Source organism: Oncorhynchus nerka, linkage group LG27, assembly GCF_034236695.1.
Source record: "Oncorhynchus nerka isolate Pitt River linkage group LG27, Oner_Uvic_2.0, whole genome shotgun sequence".
Classification (NCBI taxonomy): Eukaryota; Metazoa; Chordata; class Actinopteri; order Salmoniformes; family Salmonidae; genus Oncorhynchus; species Oncorhynchus nerka.
In genome coordinates, this window is record NC_088422.1 from 24,651,483 (window position 1) to 24,678,620 (window position 27,138).

At 41.9% G+C, this 27,138-nt stretch overlaps 1 protein-coding gene across 1 annotated transcript in view; it reads left to right on the top strand.

Annotated features, from left to right (window-relative positions):
• ptgs1 (prostaglandin-endoperoxide synthase 1) overlaps positions 1 to 27,138 on the top strand; it is a 62,948-nt gene that overhangs the window by 10,960 nt on the left and 24,850 nt on the right. The window contains exons 3-9 of the mRNA XM_029637471.2: positions 5,547 to 5,663; positions 8,922 to 9,062; positions 11,603 to 11,746; positions 11,849 to 12,030; positions 20,034 to 20,117; positions 26,372 to 26,618; positions 26,798 to 27,084. Coding sequence (XP_029493331.1) covers positions 5,547 to 5,663; positions 8,922 to 9,062; positions 11,603 to 11,746; positions 11,849 to 12,030; positions 20,034 to 20,117; positions 26,372 to 26,618; positions 26,798 to 27,084 — 1,202 coding nt within the window. The remainder of the gene's footprint in view (positions 1 to 5,546; positions 5,664 to 8,921; positions 9,063 to 11,602; positions 11,747 to 11,848; positions 12,031 to 20,033; positions 20,118 to 26,371; positions 26,619 to 26,797; positions 27,085 to 27,138) is intronic.

The window sequence follows — 27,138 nt, forward strand, 5'->3', positions numbered from 1 at the left end:
ATGTTTGTTTTTTTGTAGGGCATTCTAAATCAAAAATGATTCCACACATATATTAGTAGGCTATATGTAAAGACCAGATTAAATTAAGAAATATCTGATGGGTGAGAATATTATCAAGTGTTTGTCAAATTGTGCATGAGAGACTGAAGTGTGAGCAGCCTGCACAAAAAAACCAGAGCAGAGCTCATGCCTTTCCATGCAACTTTTTCAAATCATCATTAGTGGCATCATGCAGCCTTAGGCTATATGTTTGGATTTTTTTAATACATTCGAACGTTTTTCACAACTGAAGTAGCATAAATAACTCTAAATTAAGCATATAACATGCATTCGGAAAGTTTTCAGACCCCTTCCCTTTTTTCCACATGCTACGTTACAGCCTTATTCTAAAATTGATTAAAAAAATGTTTTTTTTAATCCCTCATCAATCTACACAATACCCCATAATGACAAAGTGAAAAGAGGTTTCAGAATTTCACATTTATTGAAAATAAAAATCTGAAATGTATATTATTTACACAAGTATTCAGACCCTTTGCTATGACACTCCTGCTTCTTCAATTGATCATCCTTGATGTTTCTACAACTTGATTGAAGTCCACCTGTGGTAAATTAAATTGATTTGACATGATTTGGAAAGGCACACACCTGTCTATAAGGTCCCACAGTTGACAGTGCATGTCAGAGCAAAAACCAAGCCATGAAGTTGAAGGAATTGTCCGTAGAGCTTTGAGACAGGATTGTGTCGAAGCACAGATCTGGGGAAGGGTACCAAAAAATGTCTGTAGCATTGAAGGTCGCCAAGAACACAGTGGCCTCCATCATTCTTAAATGGAAGATGTTTGGAACATTCTTAAATGGAAGCTGTTTGGAACCACCAATACTCTTCCTAGAGCTGGCCACCTGGCCAAACTGAGCAGTCGGGGGAGAAGAACCTTGATCAGGGAGGTGACCTGATGGTCACTCTGTAAGAGTTCCTAGGTGGAGATGGGAGAACCTTCCAGAAGAACAAACATCTCTTTAGCACTCCACAAATCAGGCCTTTATGGTAGAGTGGCCAGATGGAAGCCACTTCTCAGTAAAAGGCACATGGCAGCCGGCTTGGAGTTTGCCAAAAGGCACCTAAATGACTGACCATGAAAAACAAGATTCTCTGATCTGGTGAAACCAATATTGAGCACTTTGGCCTGAATGCCAAGTGTCGCATCTGGAGGAAACCTGGCACCATCCCTACGGTGAAGCATCGTGATGGCAGCATCATGCTGTGGGGATGTTTTCAGCGGCAGGAACTGGTAGACTAGTCAGGATTTATGGAAAGATCAACAGAGCAAAATACAGAGAGCTCCTTGATGAAAACCTGCTCCAGAGCACCCAAGACCTCCAGACTGGGCTGAATGTTCACCTTCCAACAGAACAACGACCCTAAGCACAAAGCTAAGACAACGCAGGAGTGGCTTCGGGACAAACCTCTGAATGTCCTTGAGTGGCCCAGCCAGAGCCCGGACTTGAACCTGATCGAACATCTCTGGAGAGACCTGAAAATAGCTGTGCAGCTTTGCTTCCTATCCAACCTGACAGAGCTTGAGAGGATCTGCAGAAGGTGAGAAACTTCCCAAATACAGGTGTTCCATGCTTGTATCCAAGAAGGTGGCAGGTGGTTAGAGCATTGGGCCAGTAACCAAAAGGTTGCTGGATCAAATCCCCGAGCTGACAGGTAAAAAATCTGTCGTTCTGCCCCTGAACATGGCAGTTAACCCACTGTTCCCCAGTAGGCCATCATTGTAAATAAGAATTTGTTCTTAAGTGACTTGCCTAGTAAAGTAAAGGTTCTATACAGTTGAAGTCAGAAGTTTACATGCACTTAAGGTTGGAGTCATTAAAACTAATTTTTCAATCACGCCAAACCTATCGTTTTTTTAATTAACAAGAAATTTGTGGAAAGTCTGTTAGGACATCTACTTTGTGCATGACACAAGTAATTTTTCCAACAATTGTTTACAGACAGATTATTTCACTTATAATTCACTGTACTGAGTAAAGGGTCTGAATACTTATGTAAATGTGATCTTTCTGTTTCATTTTTTAAAATAAATTTGCAAACATTTCTAAAAACCTGTTTGCTTTGTCATTATAGGGTATTGTGTTTAGATTGCTGAGATTAGGATGTTTTAAAATCCATTTTAGAATAAGGCTGTAACCTAACATTTTGGAGAAGAAGTCAAGGGGTCCTAATACTTTCCGAATGCGCTGTAGGTGGACCTGTTTCTTTGTTAACCGCTCAACACAGAATAGCCGCATGTGCCAGCCACTCCCTGTTTTCTTCATACTGTAAAATAATATAAAATAACACCATGGAATTCAAAGCAAAACTTGCCTTCTAAATGAACTAGTGTAGCCCAAAGCCAGATGACGACTTAAAATAAGGAAAACTCAGAATATGCTATAAATAATACATTTATTGTGATGGGTAGGCTAGACTTTTTAAAATGTAGATGTTCCAAATGTCCACATCAGTGGCTTGTAGGTTATGCGTGGAAGCCAGGAGATGCTAAAAGTGTTTTAAGTACCGTGAGACTAGCAGTTATTTGCTTGACAATTACCGTCTGACAAAATTTCACGACCTCCACAGCACAACCGAAGAATTTCTGCACAAACTGTCAGAGACCGTCTCGGGGAAGTTCTTCTGCATGCTTGTCCTCCTCATCAGTGCCTTCTGCAATTCGGCACTGTAACCGACTTCAGTGGGGAAATGCTCACCATTGATGGACACTGGAGAAGTGTGCTCTTCATGGATGAATCCCGTTTTCAACTGTGCCAGGCAGATGGCAAGCAGTGTGTATGACGTCTTGTGGGCGTGCGGAACAGAGTTCCCCATGATGGACAGGCATAAGCTACGGACAACGAACACAGTTGCAATTTTAATGCACAGATACCGTGACGAGATCCTGAGGCCCATTGTCGTGCCATTCATCTGCTGCCATTACCTCATGTTTCAGCATAATGCACAGCCCCATGTCGCAAGGATCTGTACACCTCCTGGAAGCTGACAAATGGCCCAGTTCTTCCATGGCTTGCATACTCACCAGACATGTCACCCACTGTTTGGGATGCTCTGGATCGACATCTACGACAGCGTGCTCCAGTTCCCGCTAATATCCAGCAACTTTGCACAGTCATTAAAGAGAAGTGGGACAACATTCCACAGGCCACAATCAACAGCCTGATCAATTTACGTGAGATGTCATGCTGCATGAGGCAAATGGTGGTCACACCAGATACTGACTGGTTTTCTGATCCACACCCCTACATTTAAAAAAAAAAGTAATCTGATCAACAGATGCATATCTGTATTCCCAGTTATGTGAAATCCATAGATTAGGGACTAATGAATATATTTCAATTGACTGATTTCCTTATGTACTGTAACTCAGTAAAATCTTTGAAATTGTTGCATTTTTATATTTCTGTTCTGTGTGTATCATACTTTGACTAAAACAATGACTTATTGACTTGCATCGATGTGCAACATCATGGGTAAACTCTTGTCTTTAAGCTCGAAAAAGTGGATTTCTGCTGGTGTGGAAAACAGCAAAAATAATGTCCAAAACGTATAAAGAGCACAGTTTTATGTAACTTTTCCAAAGTATAAAGCATGAATATGAAGCTAATGAACAGGGGCCCAGATGGCAAAATAATTCCTCTCGCTTGCTATTTTCCGCTTACTATTTAGACCATAAATTCCTACCGCCAGCAGGCAAGTGTAGTTTGCCATTCAAGACGTGATTTACATCCCTGACTGATATCCCCCACTCATAGGACTGCTATGTGCCCTAGGCAAGCCATCTCTACCCATGAGTTAATTTGAAAGACAATAGTTAGTCTGTTGCAAAATGTTTTGCAACAAACTGTTTATTCCAAACGTAAAACATTTAGCAATGGAGAAAAAAAGTAGTTTCTTAAACAAATGGAACGAAATAGGGCGGGACCTAACTAATATTGCCCAATAGCTCTCGTTTAGCTTCCGTTTGGTTCATAAATGGTAAACGATTTCCGTAATGAATATACCCCAGGTAGGTCCCTCCCCGTTTTATTCCATTTGGTCCTTAAACGGTTTCTGGTGCAGGACTTAATGAATACACCCCAGTTCAATATTTTATAATAAACTGTCGGTCTCAACTTACTGTTAAGAGTTAGAATAGTAAAATACACTATTTAGAATTTTATTTTCTCTTATTTGTCACTGAAAGTCACTCAATTAGAATGTAATCTAACCATTTTTAGATTGCTAAGTTAGTCAGCTATCTAAACTAGTAGTAATAATGGCCTACTACCGACTGGCACAATAACTTGTTTGTGTTAACACAGATGGCACAAAGAATATTTGCAGGCGGAGGAAGACTGTTTTCAATTCTGTGCTATAAGATGATCTGCCGGGAACAAATTCTGCTGTATCATACAAGATTTGTACCGGTAACTGGAAAAATAATAACTTCCATTGTACATTTGAAAGGGTTAGGAACACTGGCGTTTAATACATATTTCATACTATAAATATTCAACCAAATATCTGTCCTGCTGGTTGAATGAGTTGACTACTAGTACAGTATAGGACTGTCACCTATCAAGAAGCCATCATTTCCTCTTAGCAGAAGACTCCAGTTATCTAAATGACTGAAGAATACTGCTTAATGAGGAAGGATCTGCTGAACTACTGCCACTCATACATACTCTTCATTGTGAAATGTATATTTATGATCATCTCAATGGATGCGTGTCTTGCAGGGAAGGACAGTAAAGCCATAACATGATAGTGACTGCATGGCCAAGGATGTGAGAGTTGGCATCGTGCTTGCCTCATGGCAGTAGACATTTCTGTTAGCACAGCTCTCCAACCACAGTCTGACTATTAAGTTGTCCAAACACTTGTCTTTCCTGGCTTGTAAATTAATTATAGGCTGAATCTCAACTGGAAATCAGTCAACTTACTGTTAATGCACTTATGGAAGATTTGTGTGAAAATAGTAGGTTAGGTTGTTCACACCTCGAGTTAGGATTTGGCCCTGACTAAGATGACATGCTCATTTAGCTGTCGTTTTGGTGAGTGTCCTCGCCAGATGACAATCATAAAAAATGTGCTTATAGCATGAGCAAAACAATGAACTCAGGCTGGAACTTGATTTTGCCCTCCTCCCTTCTACTTGACTTTTACTGCAGTTATGTGCACATAACTGTATTATTAAATAGATCTTCCCTACCTCGCCATGGAGGAGGGCAACACATCAAATTCCAGCCTGAGATTAATGTTCTGCTCATGCTTTAAGCACATTCTTCAGTGTGGCATCCAAGCTGGAGAGACATTGGACACCATCTGAATATTGTCCTGGCTGACAACACGGATGTGCGTTGTTATGACAATGATGGTGATCAGGAAAAAGTATGTGCTCTACTAGGAAAAACTTTTGGCGTTCTTGGTCATTTCAAATGGTCAGGAAAAGCTCAGTGCCCAAACTATACTTTAATCGAAGTGTGTGTTTTCTCATTTGCAGTGAATCCCTGTTGCTATTACCCCTGTCAAAACTGGGGGGTGTGTTTAAGGTTTGGCACTGACCGCTATGAATGTGACTGCACTCGCACCGGCTTCTATGGACAGAATTGCACTATCCGTAAGTGAAATGTTTTGCTTATACATTCTTTTGATTATTATTCTTTTGATTAAGTTACATCTTCCATTTTCCTCCCTGGCTTATCAAAATATTGCTTTCCTTTCCTGATGTGCGGAAGGACTTGTAAAATGAAAAGAAAGATGAGCGCATTACATAACCAGGAAATAACATTTCTAGGCCATAAAAGTGATTTTGGTGGTGGGGTTCTGCACAGCTGTGGTATGGCTTTGCAAAGCCAGGGAGACATTTTTGTGTCCAGTCTAACACTGATAGTTTACTTGAGAAATGTCTACACATTTTAAAGTTGCACTGGTCCCTCATCCATCTTGTAGCTTGTAAACACTTCATTTGTTTCATTCCCCCTCTTCCATCCTAACGGGAACTGACATGATCCTCACGATGAGTAATAGTTAAGTGTTTTGAATTCAGGCACGTTTTGTGGCGTACCATTCACACTTGTAGGAAAGGTTTCTGGGAATCATAGTGCATGATTTAATAATGAATAAATACCTAAACTAAATTAAATTACTTTCAATGTTGTCTCTTTTAATACTGCCAGTTGTGAAATAAGGTAACAGATCTAAAAAATGAATGCCAAGTTCAAACTGGCATACCAGTATAAAACCTTGCTTATCAAAAAATGTAACATTTACAGTGCCTTCAGAAAGTATTCATACCCCTTGACCACATTTTGTTTTTACAGCCTCAATTTAAAATGGATTCAATAATTTGATCTTTTCCTGAAAACATGTTTTTAGACATAAGTATTCACACCCGAGTCAATACATGTTAGACACCTTTGACAGAGATTACAGCTGTGAGACTCTGGGTACGTCACTAAGAGCTTTGCACACCTGGATTGTACAATATTTACCCATTTATTATTTTCAAAATTCTTCAATCTCTGTCAAATTGGTTGTTGATCATTGCTAGACAAACATTTTCATGTCTTGCCATAGATTTTCAAGCAGATTTAAGTCAACCAACTCGGCCACCCAGAAACATTCACTGTCTTCTTGACAGGCAAATTCTTTTTAGGTTGTTGTCCTGCTGAAAGGTGAATTCCTCTCCCAGTGTCTAGGATTTTGCCTGTGCTTAGCTCCATTCCATAATTTTATTTTATACCCACACTTACATGCATACCAATAACATGATGCAGCCACCACTCTGCTTAAAATATGGAGAGTGGTACTCTAATATGTTTTGGGCAAATCCAATACAACACTTTATATTCAGGACATAAAGTTAATTTTGTCACATTTGTCGTATTACTGTAGTGCCTTGTTGCAAACAGGATGCATGTTTTTGAATATTTGTATTCTCTACAGGCTTCCTTTTCACTCAATTAGGTTAGTATTGTGGAGTAACTACAATGTTATTGATTCATCCTCAGTTTTCTATCACTGCCATTAAACTCTTAACTGTTTTAAAGTCACTATTTGGCTTCATAGTGAAATCCCTGAACGGGTTCCTTCCTCTCCAGCAACTGAGTTAGGAAGGACGCCTATATCTTTGTAGTGACTGGGTGTATTGATACATCATCCAAAGTGTAATTAATAACTTCAACATGCTCAAAGGGATATTCAATGTCAGTGTTTTTTTTACCCATCTACCAATAGGTGTCCTTTGCGAGGCATTGGAAAATCTCTCTGGTCTTTTGAGGTTGAATATGTGTTTGAAATTCACTGCTCGAGTGATGGACCTTACAGATAATTGAATGTGTGGGGTAGAAAGATGAGGCAGTCAATCAAAAATCATGTCTAACACTATTATTGCACACAGAGTGAGTCCATGGAACGTATTATGTGACTTGTTAAGAACATGTTTTACTCCTGAACTTATTTAGGCTTGTCATAATAAGGGGGTTGAATATTATTAACTCGAGACGACATTTCAGCTTTTCATTTGTAAATATATATTTTTTTAAAACAAAACCTAATTCCACTTTGACATTATGGGTAGTTGTGTGTAGGTTAGTGACGCATCTCAATGTAATTTATTATAAATTCAGGCTGTAACGCAACAAAATGTGGAAAAAGTCAAGAGGTGTGAATACTTTCTGAAGGCATTGGAAATCCAGACATATGTAAATATTTTCATAGGGATCAGTAGTGATTGATGCAGATGGCACTACATGGTTGCATTTCTCACCTCCTACTAGGACACACCGTCCTGGGCTGGCCCAGCATATCTAACAGGCATGTTTGTTCTGGGCGCTATACAACTCTACTTTCAGGACATTTAAGCTGTGGAAGTTTTTTCATAGTCCATCTATAGATACTCAATAAAGGACAGACTTTCAGTAACATGTCAACTGCGTGTCTGTGGAGAGGGGACTTTCAAAATGAGGTGAAATGAACCAACATCCCCTTATCACAGCTCAAAGTCAAAATAAACCAGCCAGGTTTGAGTTGAACACCAATAGAAATTAGATTTAAAGGAAAGTAAGCCTTTTCCAGTGTTGTCCTGCTCAGGGGTTTTCTGATAATATAGCTTTTCAATGTCAAATACAGTGGACTTTAAATTGGATAAACTCAGTAGTGAGTCTCTTCTATCCCATCAACGGTCTGTATATCCTCTTCCTTGTCATCATTCTGTCTCTGCTAAATGTCTCCTTATGTGGAGTGCTCATCAGTAGTCTAGAATGCTACCATGGTTTATCGCCTCAATCCTGACTATTATAGTTGGCAGCAGCAGTGTTTCCCTTACTATTATTCAGGCAGGGTGGGCCATCTGCCTTGTTCTGTTTCCCTTTTAGCTTGACCTGATTTAGTCTCAATTGAAAATGTTGGCTTTGGAAACCCTGGATGATTATTTAGGGACCCTCATCACCCTACCTGTGAAGTAATCTGAGGGAAACATTACTGGCAGTCTAGTTGGGACCCAGAGTGACACTGGACTGTAGGGATCATCAACTATTTTGGTCGTGGGGCCGAAACAACATAATTACGAATAATTTGTAGTCTGCAAATTGACCACAAGAAGCCCAAACACACATTTGACTAAACATAATTATTTCAAATCTTGCTTTTATTTGTATACAATCACATGTCTCAAGTGTGGGAACACTTGGGAACATATTTCCAAAATTGAAATCACTTGGAGTTGATTTCCTGTTGTTTTTAGTCTTATGTCCCCTCATTTATTTGACTGAAAACTTAGGGGGGATGAAACCTGTGAGCCACCAGTTTGGGAACTCTGCTGTACTGTATGCAACACTTGCTTTATCAAAGCTTTGTGCCTTATCTCTGTGTGTAGCTGAGTTCTGGACAAGGGTCTACCTGAAGCTGAAGCCGAGCACTGATGTGGTCCACTACATCCTTACACACTTCCACTGGCTGTGGAGCCTCATCAACAGGACCTTCCTACGGGACTGGCTCATGAGGGTGGTCCTCACAGGTGAGTCGCCATTCAATGCAGCCGTGGTGAGCATTCTGGCACAACATGGTTGCCATGTGGGTGCTATGTATAAGGGGTGGAATGGCTAACTTAATGCCGTACAATGTACAGTGCTTTGTAACCAGGGGATGATGGAAATGCATGCATGGATCAATTATGTTGTTGAAAATGCTTTAACGCTCTCCAGAGCCATATATTCATATCTTCTCTTATGTTACTGCACTAAGAGGAGTTTCTCTTCCCTACCAATGTACACCGACTACGGCAGATTAATTGGACAGTTTGCTTACAACTTGTGTTCCCAGCATGTAAATATTTGCATAACACATATTGGCCCATGGTTTCATCACCACACTCTGAGCTCTCCCCTCTAACTCGCTACAGCTGCATACAGTTTTAGGTGTATTTACAAGGTTTAACATCTAAGAGAGGGGCATGGTGAGGTATTGTAAGTCATCTCAGAAGCCCGGGCTGTTGCCTTAAGAAAAGAGGAAGAAAGGGGTCACTGAGTTCACTACTCATCTGCAGATTAACACTGCCTTAAAGTTTAAATAGCAGCAGCAGCTGTGATCATTATGGACTTTTTTATTTGAGTTGTCCAATATATATATTTGTATGTATATTTGCATCCTTCAATGCTTTCTACTAACCATACTATCATTCATTTGTACAGCTAGGTTGTTTTTAAGCTGGCATGGTCCAGTGTTTTTATGCTGGCCCACACTCTTTCCACCAATTTCCTCCTGTCTGTGTTTGTGTGCGTGCTAACTGGTAGTTGGGTGGAGCAGCGTACCCTGGCCTGACATCCTGACCTTATTTATTCAGTCTCTCTCCCAGGCCTGTGCTCCATGGTCCTCCAGCTGATTTACCACCTCACTCTACACATCACTTCCTTCCATGGAGATTGGAATGGAGACTTTCTCACCTCTGTCTCCCCTCTTTCTAACCCCATGACTGGGAAGAGACACTAGTGTGCTACCAATCTCTGGTGTGTTAGGGTGGTAAGGTGAGAGAGGGTAGTGATTAGGCCCGGGACGATACCAGTTTCGCAATATATTTTCCATGCCAAAAATTAAAGCCTAAAGCAGACCAAAGTTTTTGGTCCTTTTAAAAAACAGCTATATGTAAAATATAGTGTTCTATAACCTGGGAAATAAATGTGACTCTGGATGACAACATGTTTGTTTCCAACATTAGGGCTGTTTTCCTAAAGAAGTTAAATCTGCTTTGTGTTTTGTTTCCTTGCTGCCATACTAACGAGTATTGCAATACTGGTATCGTCTAGGTTTGATGTGATTGTTTTACCTACTTTATTTTAAAGCACTGATTGATTGCAAGTCTCTCTGCATAAGAGCGTTTGCTAAATGACGGGAATGGCGGGACGGCGCATGGGTCACTTCTGTACTTCCATTATACTAAAAGCCTACTTTGTTAAGCCTTAACAATAAAACCCATGGTGTTCATCTCATCAGTATGTACTGTATCAACCTTGTGCCTCCACTAAACCCCAACACATCTGTGTCAACCCTGTTAACAACCATGTCATGTTCGTCTGCTATAGCAAGCCCCATGTGTCATAAGAATTGCTAAGGTCTAATCTTTCATGGCATGGCGTCTGAGCTGAGTGTTTACTGGACGCCCTGGCTTCCCCTCGCCCCCTCTCTCTGTCTGGCAGCTGCATTCCTCACAGGATTATATTCCCCCTCTGGCTGGTAGCTGGATTTCCTCACGGTTTTTCAGTTTTATTACAGGATCTGGTCCGTGTATTTTTCCACAGCCATAGTTTCTTCAAGATGTATAGCTGATTGTCATGTGCTATAAACACAAGCAGAACCTGACTGACTTGGTGTGTCTAAGAAATATTGGTTTATTTTGCTTTGCAGATGAACAACACGGTTTGTTTCTTGATATTATGTACTATAATGTTAATTGTTTTCAGTTGCATCATATTGATACTTTCTTCCCTCAAATGTTTGCTTGTGGCTTTGCAAAGTCAAGCAACACGTCTGATGTAACTAATATACAGTGGGGCAAAAAAATATTTAGTCAGCCACCAATTGTGCAAGTTCTCCCACTTAAAAAGATGAGAGAGGGATGAAATCCAAGGCATGTTATAGTGCAGGGCACTACACAGCTAACAATGCCCCTTTTTAAAGGTGTTTTACGCTTGAGCCGACCTCCTCACCGTTTACCATGAGTGGAATCTCTGCCATATAAAAGTATAATGTTTCTCAACTTCAATTGGAAGTTTCTTAAATGTTGAGAATGTGTCTTGACTGAGTTGAAAGTTGCAGTTTTTTAAAGATGATTATCTTCAGGGTTGTTTGGAAGTCAGGTATTTTCTGACATTACACAATGTTTCCTGTAATGTATGAGAGAAGTGACATCTCTTCATCTAAAATGTGTGATGCACGCACGTACGTACGCAGGCATTTCCATCCTGTGGGTTGCATTTCCTCCAACCATTATTGCTTTTTCAGTGAAACTTCAGGCCTTTAATGATCAATGTGTCAAACTATTCTGTGTTCTCTCTGCCAAAGTCAGAGCAAACCTTATTCCCAGTCCTCCTACCTTCAACTCAAAGTATGGATACCTCAGCTGGGAATCCTACTCCAATGTCTCCTATTACACCCGTATCCTACCCCCTGTGCCTGAAGGCTGCCCCACCCCTATGGGTGCCAAAGGTGAGAGGGCATCCAAAGTTCCTATCAGAAAATAATGACTACTTACGAAAATAAATCTTCCCAACGGCAACATGCATAGCTAACATACATACTTTTCTCCAGGAAAGTCTGTCCTCCCAGACCCAAAGCTGGTGGTGGAGAAGTTTCTGCTGAGGAGGAAGTTCAGGCCGGATCCACAGGGAACCAACCTGATGTTTGCTTTCTTCGCTCAGCACTTCACCCATCAGTTCTTCAAGACTCAAAACAGCATGGGCCTGGGCTTCACCAGGGCGTTGGGGCATGGGGTGAGAATGTTACTACTGCTACTGTATATGTACTCACTGTACAGTATATTATTCAATTATTATATCATTATTGCATTATATTCTATTATATTTAGAGGGGGTAATGTATTTAGGTGTTAGCGGGGGCAGACAACTCAAATCCTTGGCGCAAAACAAATCTATTCCAACTATTGTTTAGCGACTTTAAACTTTTTGTCCCATCTTGATTATAAGTACCCATAAAACATTGATACAGTATATAAAAAATATCCCCAAAAATGACATAAAAATATCAGCTAAAACGACAGTTGGGCTATAGCGCAAAATCAAATGCAACTGAATGAATCATGGCAAAAGATAATGTTGTTGAAAGCCTGGCATGTGCACGCAATGGCACATCTTTTATTCCTTTCTGGTGGAGAGGCAAAACAGGTTTTGTCTGTGTCTGTTGCGAGCACATGATGGAGCAGTGACTGTCTGAGGAACGGGCCATCTTACCATAATGAGCTGGGTTATAAACCTACAGTACACCATGGGCAGGATAGAAGCAGTTTGGTTTTCAACCTCGCATGCAAGGCTTTTCTCTACCTTTATGGTTCATTTCTTTCTTAAGTTTAATACAGTTCAAGCTTATCATTCAATTTTTCTATTGATATTGATCTGTCATTATTAGTCCTCTGGCTAACGTACTTTTTGAGATGGATTGTTTGATTAGGAAAAAGCCATGCATAAAACAATGAAACGTTTAAAAACTGCTAGACACAAGATAGGTAGTTTCTGTTATAAAAATAAAGCTAACACTTGACACCCAGTGTCCTAACACATTATGACATGGTCACATTGGCATAACCCATATTTACACCTGTGACATACACTGCATTTGGAAAGTATTTAAACCCTTTGACTTTTTCCACATTTTGTTACATTACAGCCTTATTCTAAAATGCTTTTTATATATATGTCACTATACAATACCTGATAATGACGAAGCAAAAACAAGTTTTTTTCGAAATTTTTGCAAATTTATATTGCAATAAAACCTGAAAATATTACATTTACATAAGTATTCAGACCCATTACTCAGAACTTTGTTGAAGCACCTTTGGAAGCGATTCAGCCTCGTCGTCTTGCGTATGACGCTACAAGCTTGGCATAAATGTATTTGGGGAGTTTCTCCCGTTCTTTTCAGCAGTTCCACTCAAGCTCTGTCATGTTGAATGGGGATTACCAGGATGTGTATTCAAAGCATACGTGGACCAACTGGCAAGTGTCTTCACTGACATTTTCAACCTCCTCCTGACCGAGTCTGTAATGCGTACATGTTTCAAGCAGACCACCATAGTCCCTGTGCCCAAGGAAGCGAAGGTAACCTGCCTAAATGATTACCGAAAGGCTGGTCATGGCTCTCACATCTCACATCAACAGCATCCTCCCGGATACCCTAGACCCACTTTATTATTACTATTACTATGCAGTTTGTTTTTTTACGTGTTATTTCTTACATTAGTACCCCAGGTCATCTTAGGTTTCATTACATACAGTCGAGAAGAACTACTGAATATAAGATCAGCGTCAACTCACCATCAGTACGACCAAGAATATGTTTTCCGCGACGCGGATCCTGTGTTCTGCCTTACAAACAGGACAACGGAATGGATCGCATGCAGCGACCCAAGAAAACGACTCCGAAAAAGAGGGAAACTTAGCGGTCTTCTGGTCAGACTACGGACAAGGGCACATCACGCACCACTCCCCAGCATTCTTCTTGCCAATGTCCAGTCTCTTGACAACAAGGTTGATGAAATCCGAGCAAGGGTAGCATTCCAGAGGGACATCAGAGACTGCAACGTTCTCTGCTTCACGGAAACATGGCTTACTGGGAAGACGCTATCCGATGCGGTGCAGCCAACGGGTTTCTCCACGCATCGCGCCGACAGAAACAAACATCTTTCTGGTACGAAGAGCGGCGGGGGCGTATGCCTCATGACTAACGAGACATGGTGTGATGAAGGAAACATACAGGAACTCAAATCCTTCTGTTCACCTGATTTAGAATTCCTCACAATCAAATGTAGACCGCATTATCTTCCAAGAGAATTCTCTTCGATTATAATCACAGCCGTATATATCCCCCCCAAGCAGACACATCGATGGCTCTGAACGAACTTTATTTAACTCTTTGCAAACTGGAAACCATTTATCCGGAGGCTGCATTCATTGTAGCTGGGGATTTTAACAAAGCTAATCTGAAAACAAGACTCCCTAAATTTTATCAGCATATCGATTGCGCAACCAGGGGTGGTAAAACCTTGGATCATTGTTACTCTAACTTCCGCGACGCATATAAGGCCCTGCCCCGCCCCTTTCGGAAAAGCTGACCACGACTCCATTTTGTTGATCCCTGCCTACAGGCAGAAACTTAAACAAGAGGCTCCCACACTGAGGTCTGTCCAACGCTGGTCAGACCAAGCTGACTCCACACTCCAAGACTGCTTCCATCACGTGGACTGGGACATGTTTCAGATTGCGTCAGATAAAAATATTGACGAATACGCTGATTCGGTGTGCGAGTTCATTAGAACGTGCGTTGAAGATGTCGTTCCCATAGCAACGATAAAAACATTCCCTAACCAGAAACCGTGGATTGATGGCAGCATTCGCGTGAAACTGAAAGCGCGAACCACTGCTTTTAATCAGGGCAAGGTGTCTGGCAACATGACCGAATACAAACAGTGCAGCTATTCCCTCCGCAAGGCTATTAAACAAGCTAAGCGTCAGTACAGAGACAAAGTAGAATCTCAATTCAACGGCTCAGACACAAGAGGCATGTGGCAGGGTCTACAGTCAATCACTGACTACAAGAAGAAACCCAGCCCAGTCACGGACCAGGATGTCTTGCTCCCAGGCAGACTAAATAACTTTTTGCCCGCTTTGAGGACAATACAGTGCCACTGACACGGCCTGCAACGAAAACATGCGGTCTCTCCTTCACTGCAGCCGAGGTGAGTAAGACATTTAAACGTGTTAACCCTCGCAAGGCTGCAGGCCCAGACGGCATCCCCAGCCGCGCCCTCAGAGCATGCGCAGACCAGCTGGCCGGTGTGTTTACGGACATATTCAATCAATCCCTATACCAGTCTGCTGTTCCCACATGCTTCAAGAGGGCCACCATTGTTCCTGTTCCCAAGAAAGCTAAGGTAACTGAGCTAAACGACTACCGCCCCGTAGCACTCACTTCCGTCATCATGAAGTGCTTTGAGAGACTAGTCAAGGACCATATCACCTCCACCCTACCTGACACCCTAGACCCACTCCAATTTGCTTACCGCCCAAATAGGTCCACAGACGATGCAATCTCAACCACACTGCACACTGCCCTAACCCACCTGGACAAGAGGAATACCTATGTGAGAATGCTGTTCATCGACTACAGCTCGGCATTCAACACCATAGTACCCTCCAAGCTCGTCATCAAGCTCGAGACCCTGGGTCTCGACCCCGCCTGTGCAACTGGGTACTGGACTTCCTGACGGGCCGCCCCAGGTGGTGAGGGTAGGCAACAACATCTCCTCCCCGCTGATCCTCAACACGGGGCCCCACAAGGGTGCGTTCTGAGCCCTCTCCTGTACTCCCTGTTCACCCACGACTGCGTGGCCACGCACGCCTCCAACTCAATCATCAAGTTTGCGGACGACACAACAGTGGTAGGCTTGATTACCAACAACGACGAGACGGCCTACAGGGAGGAGGTGAGGGCCCTCGGAGTGTGGTGTCAGGAAAATAACCTCACACTCAACGTCAACAAAACTAAGGAGATGATTGTGGACTTGAGGGAACACCCCCCTATCCACATCGATGGAACAGTAGTGGAGAGGGTAGCAAGTTTTAAGTTCCTCGGCATACACATCACAGACAAACTGAATTGGTCCACTCACACTGACAGCGTCGTGAAGAAGGCGCAGCAGCGCCTCTTCAACCTCAGGAGGCTGAAGAAATTCGGCTTGTCACCAAAAGCACTCACAAACTTCTACAGATGCACAATCGAGAGCATCCTGGCGGGCTGTATCACCGCCTGGTACGGCAACTGCTCCGCCCTCAACCGTAAGGCTCTCCAGAGGGTAGTGAGGTCTGCACAACGCATCACCGGGGGCAAACTACCTGCCCTCCAGGACACCTACACCACCCGATGTTACAGGAAGGCCATAAAGATCATCAAGGACATCAACCACCCGAACCACTGCCTGTTCACCCCGCTATCATCCAGAAGGCGAGGTCAGTACAGGTGCATCAAAGCTGGGACCGAGAGACTGAAAACAGCTTCTATCTCAAGGCCATCAGACTGTTAAACAGCCACCACTAACATTGAGTGGCTGCTGCCAACACACTGTCATTGACACTGACCCAACTCCAGCCACTTTAATAATGGGAATTGATGGGAAATGATGTAAATATATCACTAGCCACTTTAAACAATGCTACCTTATATAATGTTACTTACCCTACATTATTCATCTCATATGCATACGTATATACTGTACTCTACATCATCGACTGCATCCTTATGTAATACATGTATCACTAGCCACTTTAACTATGCCACTTTGTTTACTTTGTCTACATACTCATCTCATATGTATATACTGTACTCGATACCATCTACTGTATGCTGCTCTGTACCATCACTCATTCATATATCCTTATGTACATATTCTTTATCCCCTTACACTGTGTATAAGACAGTAGTTTTGGAATTGTTAGTTAGATTACTTGTTGGTTATCACTGCATTGTCGGAACTAGAAGCACAAGCATTTCGCTACACTCTCATTAACATCTGCTAACCATGTGTATGTGACAAATAAAATTTGATTTGATTTGTTGTGTTCGGTGCATGTGACAAATAAAGTTTGATTTGAATGTCGCTGCTCAGCTATTTTCAGGTCTTTCCAGAGATGTTCAATCGGGTTCAACTCTGGCCACTCAAGGACATTCAGTGACTTATCCCGAAGCCACTCCTGTGTTGTATTGGCTGTGTGCTTAGGGTCGCTGTCCATTTGGAAAGTGAATCGTCGCCCCCAGTCTGAGGTCCTGAGTGCTCTGGAGCAGGTTTTCATCAGGGATCTCTCTGTACTTTGCTCCGTTCATCTTTCCCTCGATCCTGACTTGTCTCCCAGTCCCTGCTGCTTAAAAACATCCACACAGCATGATGCTGCCATCCATGCTTCACCATAGGCACATGGCAAACTCCAAACGGGCTGCCATGTGCCTTTTACTGAGGAGTGGCTTCTCTATGGCCAATCTACCATAAAGGCCTGATTGGTGGAGTGCTGCAGAGATTGTTGTCCTTCTGGAAGGTTCTCCCATCTCCAGAGGAACTCTAGAGGACTTTCTGCTTGACCATCGAGTTATTGGTCATCTCTCTGACCAAGGCCCTTCTCCCCCGATTGCTCAGTTTGGCAGGACAGCCAGCTCTAGGAAGAGTCTTCTTAATGTGTCCAAACTTCTTCTATTTAAGAATGATGGAGGCCACTGTGTTCTTGGGGGACCTTCAATGCTGCAGCCATATTTTTGTACCCTTCCCCAGATCTATGCCGTGACACAATCCTGGCTCAGAGATCTAAGGACAATACCTTTGACCTCATTGCTTGGTTGTTGCTCTGACATGCACTGTCAACCGTGGGACCTTATATAGACAGGTGTGTGCCTTTCCAAATCATGTCCAATTAATTGAATTTACCACAGGTGGACTCCAATCAAGTAGTAGAAACATCTCAAGGATGATCAATGGAAACAGGATGCACCTCAGCTCAATTTAGTCTTATAGCAAAGGTTCTGAATACTTATGTATATAAGATATTTCAGTTTTTTTTTTTTTTTTTTTTTAATGTGCAAGAATTTCTAAACCTGTTTTCGCTTTGCAATTATGGGATATTGAGTGGAAAAACATTTGAATCCCTTTTAGAATAAAGCTGTAACCTAACAGTGGAAAAAGAGAAGGCGTGTGAATACTTTGAATGTTGTGTTATTTCATGGCTGATTTATGACGTCTACCTAAGTCAACACATTTATTAAAATGTGTGTTTTCCTGCCAAGAAGTTTCCTGTTTGAATGGTTTGTCTTTTTAAATCCTTAATTAATTCTTTAGTCATGTTTTTTTCATCATTTTAAATCATTTGTAGAAAATGTACTATATGACACTGTCATTAAGGATTATGACCATCCTGTGTCCCTTTACGTGGACACAAAATATACACTGTCAAGCAATATGACCACCATAATTCAGATAGGCCTATCACTTACATGCCCTTTTTAATCAGTCATCAGTTGAAAAGAGGGTGTCTTGTCCTGCTCCTGAAATCTGTTTCTGCATTCATTTCAGTCATCAGCAACAGAGCGTTGGGGTAGGTGCATGTCTGAAAATAAATAACCATAAAATGTCTACATATATGTCATGACAGTGTTATGACCATATTATAACAGGTTATGACATGGTTATGACAGTATTATGACACTGGGTGTCAAGTAAAGTGTTAACAAAAGAATATAGGTTTAGGCTATAGCCTAATGCCCGTGCATCTGACACAGAGGGAGAGAGACAATATTTCCTGACAGGCCATTTTGCACTGCTTTGGTGGAATTCTCCTCTCTGTCTGGCCTGAATTCCTGTCTTGCATTCTGTAAGCTACATAACAGACAGTGAGCGCCCTAAAGTGTTGGGATGGTGACAAATTTGTTTTGTTTTGGCTCTGTACTCCAGCACTTTGGATTTGAAATGATACAATGTCTATGGGGTTAAATTGCAGACTGTCAGCTTTAATTTGAGGGTATTTCCATCCATAATGGATGAACTGTTTTGAAATTACAGCACTTTATGTACATAGAGAAATGTAATTCCTACAACTATGTTTTAACACCCAATTAAAATGAAACACTCTGTCAATTCATAAGGATATGTATGACCCTTATTAGTATAAAAATGGACAGAGCCCAGTCTTAAAGTCAAACAGCAGCCTTTATTCACGAGAGTACTGCTCCTTACACATTTTACCACAGGTTATAAACTTAAAATGACATCATCAGTTTTAGTACCAGCCCATGTCATCTCCGCTCCAGTACAATGGCTGTATGGTTCTCACATGTCTCTCCCTATTTAGATAATATTTCTCACATGTCTCTCCCTATTTAGATAATATTTCTCACATGTCTCTCCCTATTTAGATAATATAATAATAATAATTTAGCCAAAGTCATGCTTGTGTAGATAAGCCTTCTAGCCAGACTGGCTATGAGTTCATTCATTTCTACTATGTTACAGACAGTCATTGTTCTAATTCTTGATTATATTTACACATTATATTCAGTACTAGGATTAAAAAGAAAATTCATACATATATACAGTAACATAATAGTATTCTGATTAGTCAGTCCTGATTGAAATATATACATAATTAGTCATCATTGATAAAAATTCCCTTAACAATAGTCAGTTTTGGAGGAATGAAAGTATTGGGATAAATTCATTTATATGTTTAGAAACGTATTATATTCTTATTTACAATTAAAGCGACAAAAAAATGACAATACATTATTTGTCATTTCTTTTGGGCACAAAATAATCTGAAACAACCAAAACAAATAGCAAATGCATCCAAAAGGTTTGTAGTGACAAGCTTGATGTAATCATTGCGTGCTAGGATTTTGGGACCAAATACTAAACAGAGCCAAAACAACAAAATATGTCACTTTCCCAATACTTTTGGAGCTCACTGTATTGATTGAAATAGGCTATAGGAATAGGCATGTTACTCAATGTCACTTGTGCGCTGTGAGACTTACTGCACAGCACCAGTCAAGTTCAAAAAGGCTAAACCATCATCTGCCTCATCACGATGTCATCACCATCAACAAAGAAACCCTGCACACTCTACGAGAGACATGAGAACCATATTCATCTCTATCTCTTGCCATGCGTCATGTCCCACAAAATCTCTTTTTAATCTCATATTTTATAATCATCTCTAAACAGGTGGATGCCGGCCATGTCTACGGCGATAATCTGGTGCGTCAACTGAACCTCCGGCTTCTTAAAGACGGAAAGATGAAATACCAGGTATGTAGAATATTGCATAACTCCACTCCAGCTGTGCGAAAGCATGGACGAGTCTCCACTGGAATGTTACTGTAAACATGGTACCACTCTGTGGTAACTCTGAGGAACTTGTGATTAAAGTAAATACTATTGGTTCCGAGCCCCATAAATTATCTTATCGCATCACTAGCATGAAAGAATACACATCTTCTAAGAGGGAATACATCTTGACTCATGTCGGGATAAAGAAGTACACCCATTGGCTTTATCTGTTGAAATGAACTTCTACAGAAAGGAGTTTTGGGATTGGTATCCGTTTTTGGGAAATGGGTGTTGGTTCAGAGTTGGGGAGAGCTGATGTTGTAACAACCCCATTGATCAATGTCTCTTTCAGCAGTGGCTTGTGTTAACTATAAATGACACCACGACAAGGTTCCAGTTTAACAATGTTTACCGTATTTCCACAGTACTTAGTTGCGATCACACTCAGGCCAGGTCCAACTGCAAGAGAGATTTCTGCACAGGCGCATTAATAACAGAGTGATAGCACTGTAATAACAGAAGTATAGGGATACTTATAACATGACTAACAATTTCCCACTTTTCTTTAAAGATAAATAGAGAACATCAACAAAATAATGTCCAAGTATTATTCAAGTCCCCCATTACAAATGGGTTGTCTGACAATGTGTTTTTTTTTATTAATCAAGCTGCAACTTTCCATTACTGAGTGCCTTTAGGAACACAAGACATGATGCTCCCTTTTTAGTTAGACAGTCAGCAAGCTGTTCCGCCGCTGGATTCTCTGTGCTTGAATACATTCCTTGATGCTGCTAATCTCAAGATGAAGTATTTTCTCTGTGACAGACTTGGTTTATTTGACAGCATCAACTAGGAAGTAGTTGTCAGTGACACAAACTACAGGTACAATGGGTGGTTTTGACTCACCAGTGGTGAGCTCTGAGAACAGACTTGCCAGAAAGAGCAAGGGTTTCTCCAGCAAGTGTTCTCCGTACAACCCTCCTTGTCCTTTTTGACTGCCATCAGATAGATGAGAAGCTTCCTTCCTCACCCATTAACACGATTATATGTCCACATTGTGTGCCTCCGTCTGTAAGGTTTCCTCGGGAAGCATCACTGACAACAACTGGTTTCTGAGAGTCATCTTTTCCCACATGCTGAAACTTTAGTCACTGATTTCAGTTTACAAACGACTTTGTTTGCCTCATGAATGGTTTGTACAGTGGCATGTTTTGTGTTGCATGCCAAGTTGCAGCCATCAAACACTACATCAGGTCTACTGTCTAGTAACCCATAGCATTTGACCCATCTTTGACCTCAATCCGCTTCAATTCCACAGAGGGGAATTCCTTTTGTAAGGCTCTTTTTTAAAATTCATGTGGATCGGTTGAAGATTGATATAGCTTTCTTGTTGCATCAATATTGTTGCGTCAACTGTAATAAATTCCATGCCAACATAACTAAAACTATCATGCACCACACGGCCGACATGGAAAACGGCTTTGAGGTGTGGTATCACAGTTGTAGCAAAGGTCTGTGAGCCACACTAGATGAAGTCATCAGCATGACAGGCAGGTACTCCAGTCACATTGCAGTCTTGATCAAGACCATAGAAGACTGCAGGACCCACTTGTGACATTTTGCAAACTGTACTCAGCATTGCCTTGACTTAAAAAAAAATGTTTTTACCCCTTTTTCTCCCCAATTTCGTGGTTTCCAATTGGTAGTTACATTCTTGTTTATTTATTTATTTATTTCACCTTTATTTAACCAGGTAAGCAAGTTGAGAACAAGTTCTCATTTACAATTGCGACCTGGCCAAGATAAAGCAAAGCAGTTCGACACATACAACGACACAGAGTTACACATGGAGTAAAACAAACATACAGTCAATAATACAGTAAAAAAAAAAAAAAAAAAACAAAAAAACAAGTCTATATACAATGTGAGCAAATTAGGTGAGAAGGGAGGTAAAGGCAAAAAAGGCCATGGTGGCAAAGTAAATACAATATAGCAAGTAAAACACTGGAATGGTAGTATTGCAATGGAAGAATGTGCAAAGTAGAAATAAAAATAATGGGGTGCAAAGGAGCAAAATAAATAAATAAATTAAATACAGTTGGGAAAGAGGTAGTTGTTTGGGCTAAATTATAGGTGGGCTATGTACAGGTGCAGTAATCTGTAAGATGCTCTGACAGTTGGTGCTTAAAGCTAGTGAGGGAGATAAGTGTTTCCAATTTAAGAGATTTTTGTAGTTCGTTCCAGTCATTGGCAGCAGAGAACTGGAAGGAGAGGCGGCCAAAGAAAGAATTGGTTTTGGGGGTGACTAGAGAGATATACCTGCTGGAGCGTGTGCTACAGGTGGGAGATGCTATGGTGACCAGCGAGCTGAGATAAGGGGGACTTTACCTAGCAGGGTCTTGTAGATGACATGGAGCCAGTGGGTTTGGCGACGAGTATGAAGCGAGGGCCAGCCAACGAGAGCGTACAGGTCGCAATGGTGGGTAGTATATGGGGCTTTGGTGACAAAACGGATAGCACTGTGATAGACTGCATCCAATTTGTTGAGTAGGGTATTGGAGGCTATTTTGTAAATGACATCGCCAAAGTCGAGGATTGGTAGGATGGTCAATTTTACAAGGGTATGTTTGGCAGCATGAGTGAAGGATGCTTTGTTGCGAAATAGGAAGCCAATTCTAGATTTAACTTTGGATTGGAGATGTTTGATATGGGTCTGGAAGGAGAGTTTACAGTCTAACCAGACACCTAAGTATTTGTAGTTGTCCACGTATTCTAAGTCAGAGCCGTCCAGAGTAGTGATGTTGGACAGGCGGGTAGGTGCAGGTAGCGATCGGTTGAAGAGCATGCATTTAGTTTTACTTGTATTTAAGAGCAATTGGAGGCCACGGAAGGAGAGTTGTATGGCATTGAAGCTTGCCTGGAGGGTTGTTAACACAGTGTCCAAAGAAGGGCCGGAAGTATACAGAATGGTGTCGTCTGCGTAGAGGTGGATCAGAGACTCACCAGCAGCAAGAGCGACCTCATTGATGTATACAGAGAAGAGAGTCGGTCCAAGAATTGAACCCTTGTCTCATCGCTGCAACTCCCGTACGGATTCGGGAGAGGCGATGGTCGAGAGCCGTGCGTTCCCCCGAAACTCAACCAAGCCGCACTGCTTCTTGATACAATGCCCATTTAACCCGGAAGCCAGCCGCATCAATGTGTTGGAGGAAACACCATACACCTGGCGACCGTGTCAGCGTGCATTGCGCCCGGTCCACAATTGGAGTTGTTGGTGCATGATGGGACAAGGACATCACTGCCGGCCAAAACCTCTCCTAACCCGGACGACACTGGGCCAATTGTGCACCCCCCCTTGGGTCTCCCGGTCGCGGCCGGCTGTGACTCTCTAGTGGCACAGCTAGCACTGCAATGCAATTCCTTAGACCGCTTCGCCACTCGGGAGGTCTGTTGCCTTGACTTTGTTGTACCAGTAGAGCGAGGCATCTGCCAGGCCATACATACACCTTTTTAGTTACCACAGTGTTCCGTCGCCCTTAGCTTCAGGTCAGACGTGAATGTCCCTTGACAGCTCTGTTCCCTGTAGAAATGCACGTTTGATTGTCTCTCCAGAAGTCCGTTGCTCCATGGACTGTATGCAGCAGTTGTCTTTACTTCCATGTTGGATTTCTCAGCCATTTCTCCTTTCATTATTATTGAATTCTCCTCCATTGTCATTGTACAATTTCTGGGGCGGGCCATGCACACTTATCCAGGAATTAATGAAGTGCTTGACGATTTCACTGGGTTCCTATGTAATCACAATGCTTCCAGCACTGAAGTGTGTGAAGTGGTCCATTTATGTGAAGGCACCACAGACTTGGTCCTAGCTCGTGTAGATCTACAGCCAGTGTTTCATTTGACTTGGAAGCCAGTGGCAAACCAACAGTTGGTCTGGGTTTGCTTTGTCTGGCATGTATAGGCTGTCATTGTAAGTAAGACTTTGTTCTTAACTGACTTGCCTAGTTAAAGGTTCAATTTTTTTTTAAAATTCAAATGTCTCACAACTGCTCACTATCTGCCGTAGAATGGAAATGCACTCATCATCATTATTCCCAGAACTGCTGAGTAATTTCTGATGTCTGTCAACTGTAGCATGTTAATTCGGGAGAACGTGCTCGTAGTAATGGCTGGAACGGAATCAAATACATCAAACACATGGTTTCCATGTGTTTGATGCCATTCCATTTTCTCTGTTCCAGCCATTATGAGCCTCCATTGGTCCAAACTGTTTGAAGTTTGTTTTTTCTCTGTGGTCATGTTTTCTGTGACTGTCAGAATCTCCGTGTGCTCTGTGTCCGTCAGAATCTCGTTTTCACATGGACTTTGTGTGATGTCTTTGTCTAGAATTTGAGCACAATAGTGGCCTGAGGTAGTAAGTGCAAGGGTCACTGGTTGTTTAAACATCACAGACTTGTCATTTGTAATGTCTAGTACAGCCCCTGTCTTCTTGAGGGATGCTTTGCTTAATAATAAAAGGATATCTGCAGGGACCACCTCTGTTTTAATGTGACAATTTTTGCTGGTAGCTTGACTCTCTTGGTAGAGTGGACGATTCTCCCTTCTCCAAATTTGAAAGCTCTGTTTGGTGTGTCAATCATATTTTGTACTTCTTTCATATTTAGTTCACTGACATGACTATCAAGCCATTTTGTACCACACTTCATGTACACATAGTATCAATCCCTGCAGATCCTAAGGATTCAACTATAAAGATCTCAGTATTCGAAGCAGATTCGTTTGAAAACAGTGTAATTGTAACATTCTTCGTTGGGAGAAAGAGAGGAGAACCAATGCGCAGCGTGTTAAGTGTTCATAGCTTTTAATGGCGTACTAGAACACTGAACAAAACAATAAATAACAAACGAACAGTCCCTTAAGGTGAAAGACAAAAAAACTAAACAGGAAATATACCCCCCACTACTCAAAATTGAAACCAGGCTACCTAAGTATGGTTCTCAATCTGGGACAACGATTGACAGCTGCCTCTAATTGAGAACCATACCAGGCCAAACACAGAAATCCCAAATCATAGAAAAAATAACAGACAACCCACCCAACTCACGCCCTGATCATACTAAAACAAAGACATAACAAAAGAACTAAGGTCAGAATGTGACAGTAATGTTACACTGCTCTATCTCTCTGTATACATTTTCCTCTTATTTTAACTTGTTAGTTTTTGAGGACAGTCTTTAACCCAATGTTAAGTGCTTTGACAAATAACACATTTTGATCTCCTTCCATACCTGCTCAGTGGATTTGTGCGAGGCAATGGCGTCCTCGTCTAGTTGTCTTGATAACATGACTTATTGGCACTTTTTCTCTGCTGTTCAGTTTAATATGCTGCGTCACTCACTTGCATTCCATCTATTATTGGCGTGACAGCCGTCTTTTCACCCAAAATCGTTTTTAGTGTCAACTTTATAGACTCAAAAGTCAGCACCGTACAAGCAGTCAAAGCCAACTGTTTCTCTCTACTATCCAGACGGGCAGTATCTACTATCCAGACGGGCAGTATCTACTATCCAAGACTGACTTTGGGGAATCCCTGCTCTATTTCCACAGTACATAGTTGTCATCACACTCAGGCCAGGTCTAACTGCAAGAGACTTCTGCACAGGCGCACTAATAACAGAGTGATAGCACCGCAATAACAGAAGTATAGGGATACTTAAAAAATGTACTTCACACTATGCATATGATACTCAGGATGAGATGGCTGTACAACTGTTGGTTATTTAGGGGGGTTGTTGAGGTAAACAGTATTTACTGTAACTAACAGTAGTGTTTCAAAATGTTGTGGTCATGGGCACGGCCCATTCCTCCACTGGTAATGATTGGGCTCTGGCAAGACATATTCATTGATTAGTTTGGCAGGTTGCTGGTGAAATTGAGTCCCAGGATGAAGACGTTGGTGAACAACTGACATCTTTTAAGTTACAGTATGTATAAAGGAAGGATACATTAATAAAGTTTACAATCGCAGAGGTCCATTCCTGTCAGTGACATATTTCAAATGTCTTTTCCACAAAACCCCAAAGGGGACACTAATAGTTTTTTATCATCCAAAGAAATTAGTAAAGCATGCTCATTGAATCATTAAAGCTCAGTATTGTGCTATTGAGTCAGTAAAGCTCTTAAGGGGTCCATAGTATTGCTTTCCCTTTTTCACTGTCTATCTTCTCTTCCAGGTAATTAAAGGTGAGGTGTACCCTCCAACGATAGCCGAGGCGCCAGTGAATATGAGCTACCCTCGAGGGGTTCCCGAGGGGCAGCGCATGGCCATTGGGCAGGAGGTGTTTGGGCTGCTGCCAGGCCTCACCATGTACTCCACCCTGTGGCTGAGAGAACACAACCGCGTCTGTGACATCCTGAAGGTCGAGCACCCCACCTGGGGGGATGAGCAGCTCTTCCAGACCACCAGGCTCATCGTCATAGGTAAGTACACACTGAACTAAACAGAGATCTCTCTTGTCTTTCATGTTGCCAGACACTGTGCTTTAGGCAGGGATATTAATATTAAGGAAACCTTTCCATGTTCTGGGTTGAGTGAATAGTTACGGGGAAAATAATCCACACACTGCTATAGTAGATACATTTTTTTGTTCATATTCCAGGTGAGACTATCCGGATAGTGATCGAGGACTACGTGCAGCACCTGAGCGGCTACCTGTTGGATCTAAAGTTCGATCCGGTCCTGCTCTTCAAGTCCACGTTCCAGTACAGGAACCGCATCGCTGTGGAGTTCAACCAACTGTACCACTGGCACCCCCTTATGCCAGACAGCTTCCACATAGACGGAGACGTGGTGCCCTACTCCCAGTTCATCTTCAACACCTCCATCGTCACACACTACGGGGTGGAGAAACTGGTGGATGCTTTCTCACGCCAGTGTGCTGGACAGGTATGGGCTGTGTGGTGACCATGGGATGTCATATGCAGTGTTATATTGATGAAC